The 950-nt window shown below is 35.3% G+C and overlaps 1 protein-coding gene across 1 annotated transcript; it reads left to right on the top strand.

Annotated features, from left to right (window-relative positions):
* Positions 1–185: 185 nt before the first annotated feature.
* On the top strand, positions 186–950 carry LOC107579990 (C-X-C motif chemokine 11-like). The gene is made up of 4 exons (XM_016265757.1): positions 186–283; positions 424–550; positions 647–736; positions 909–950. Exons 1-4 carry the CDS (start codon positions 226–228, stop codon positions 925–927), a joined length of 294 nt encoding a protein of 97 aa, XP_016121243.1. The 5' UTR covers positions 186–225; the 3' UTR covers positions 928–950.

A 950-nucleotide genomic window follows, 5' to 3' on the forward strand; every position in this document is an offset into this window, starting at 1 on the left:
ATTTGAATGATTCCTTCCTCATTCTTGGAAAGGTCAAGACTGCATGAAAAGAAAGTGTTTCTGGGAAACTAGGCAAGTACAGATGCTGGACTATAGAAACAAAAACTGAAAAAATCTCAGGGAGGGAAAATCCCTTATAAAAACATAAAAATAAAGCAGCTGAACTTAATCATCCACAACTTCATTAACCAGCCATTAGGGAGGTGAAAACAGAAGATCAACATTATGAAAATCATTACAGCTGTGGTTATTCTAGGCTGCCTGCTTGTTGTAGAGGTGAAAGGTGAGTTTGATCTCTGAACTTTGCAGATTGAAGAAATGCAAATATTCAAGTTTTTGATGTTTTGCGTTTATATTGTGAAACCTTTTTTGCATGGCAGGCTGTTGTAGATAATGGTAAAATGCTCTGTTTTTTTCTTCCAGGTCAGGCTAGAGCTCCAAAGGGCAGGTGTTTTTGTGCTGGCAAAGGTGTAAACATGGTTTCTCCAAAACTGATTGAGAAGGTTGAAATCATACCACCAAGTCACTCTTGTAAAACCCAGGAGATTGTGTGAGCACATACCGTTATTTACATAAATATTGTACATCTCTGTTTAAATATGTTGAATGACATAAATAATCATGCAGCTTATTTTGTCTTCTGTAGTGTTACTCTGAAAAATAGTACAGAGCAGAAATGCTTGAATCCAGAATCTAAATTCACGCAGAAATACATCATGAAGGCTGTTGAAAAGAGGTTAGTATAACCCTTTAATATTTTTATATTTTGTTTATACTTGATGTCCACAACTTATAAAAGAAGCAAACACCACAGACCTGCAGAGTGAGAAATACAATATGAATACTTCTCTTGTTTATACTTAATAAGCAGAGAAGACTCACTATCAACTGTTTCTGATTATTTTTAGGAGCCTGCAGAAGAAATAGCCTGAAATATGAATCCATATGAG

This window comes from Sinocyclocheilus grahami, unplaced genomic scaffold (assembly GCF_001515645.1).
Source record: "Sinocyclocheilus grahami isolate Dianchi unplaced genomic scaffold, SAMN03320097.WGS_v1.1 scaffold22936.1, whole genome shotgun sequence".
Taxonomy (NCBI): Eukaryota; Metazoa; Chordata; class Actinopteri; order Cypriniformes; family Cyprinidae; genus Sinocyclocheilus; species Sinocyclocheilus grahami.

Excerpts from the sequence above, each read along its gene's own strand:
- LOC107579990 (XM_016265757.1), top strand. The coding sequence starts at position 226 with ATGAAAATCATTACAGCTGTGGTTATTCTAGGCTGCCTGCTTGTTGTA. Across the intron at positions 284-423 it reads GCTTGTTGTAGAGGTGAAAG|GTCAGGCTAGAGCTCCAAAG; the intron begins GTGAGTTTGATC and ends TTTTTCTTCCAG. Across the intron at positions 551-646 it reads TGTAAAACCCAGGAGATTGT|TGTTACTCTGAAAAATAGTA; the intron begins GTGAGCACATAC and ends TGTCTTCTGTAG.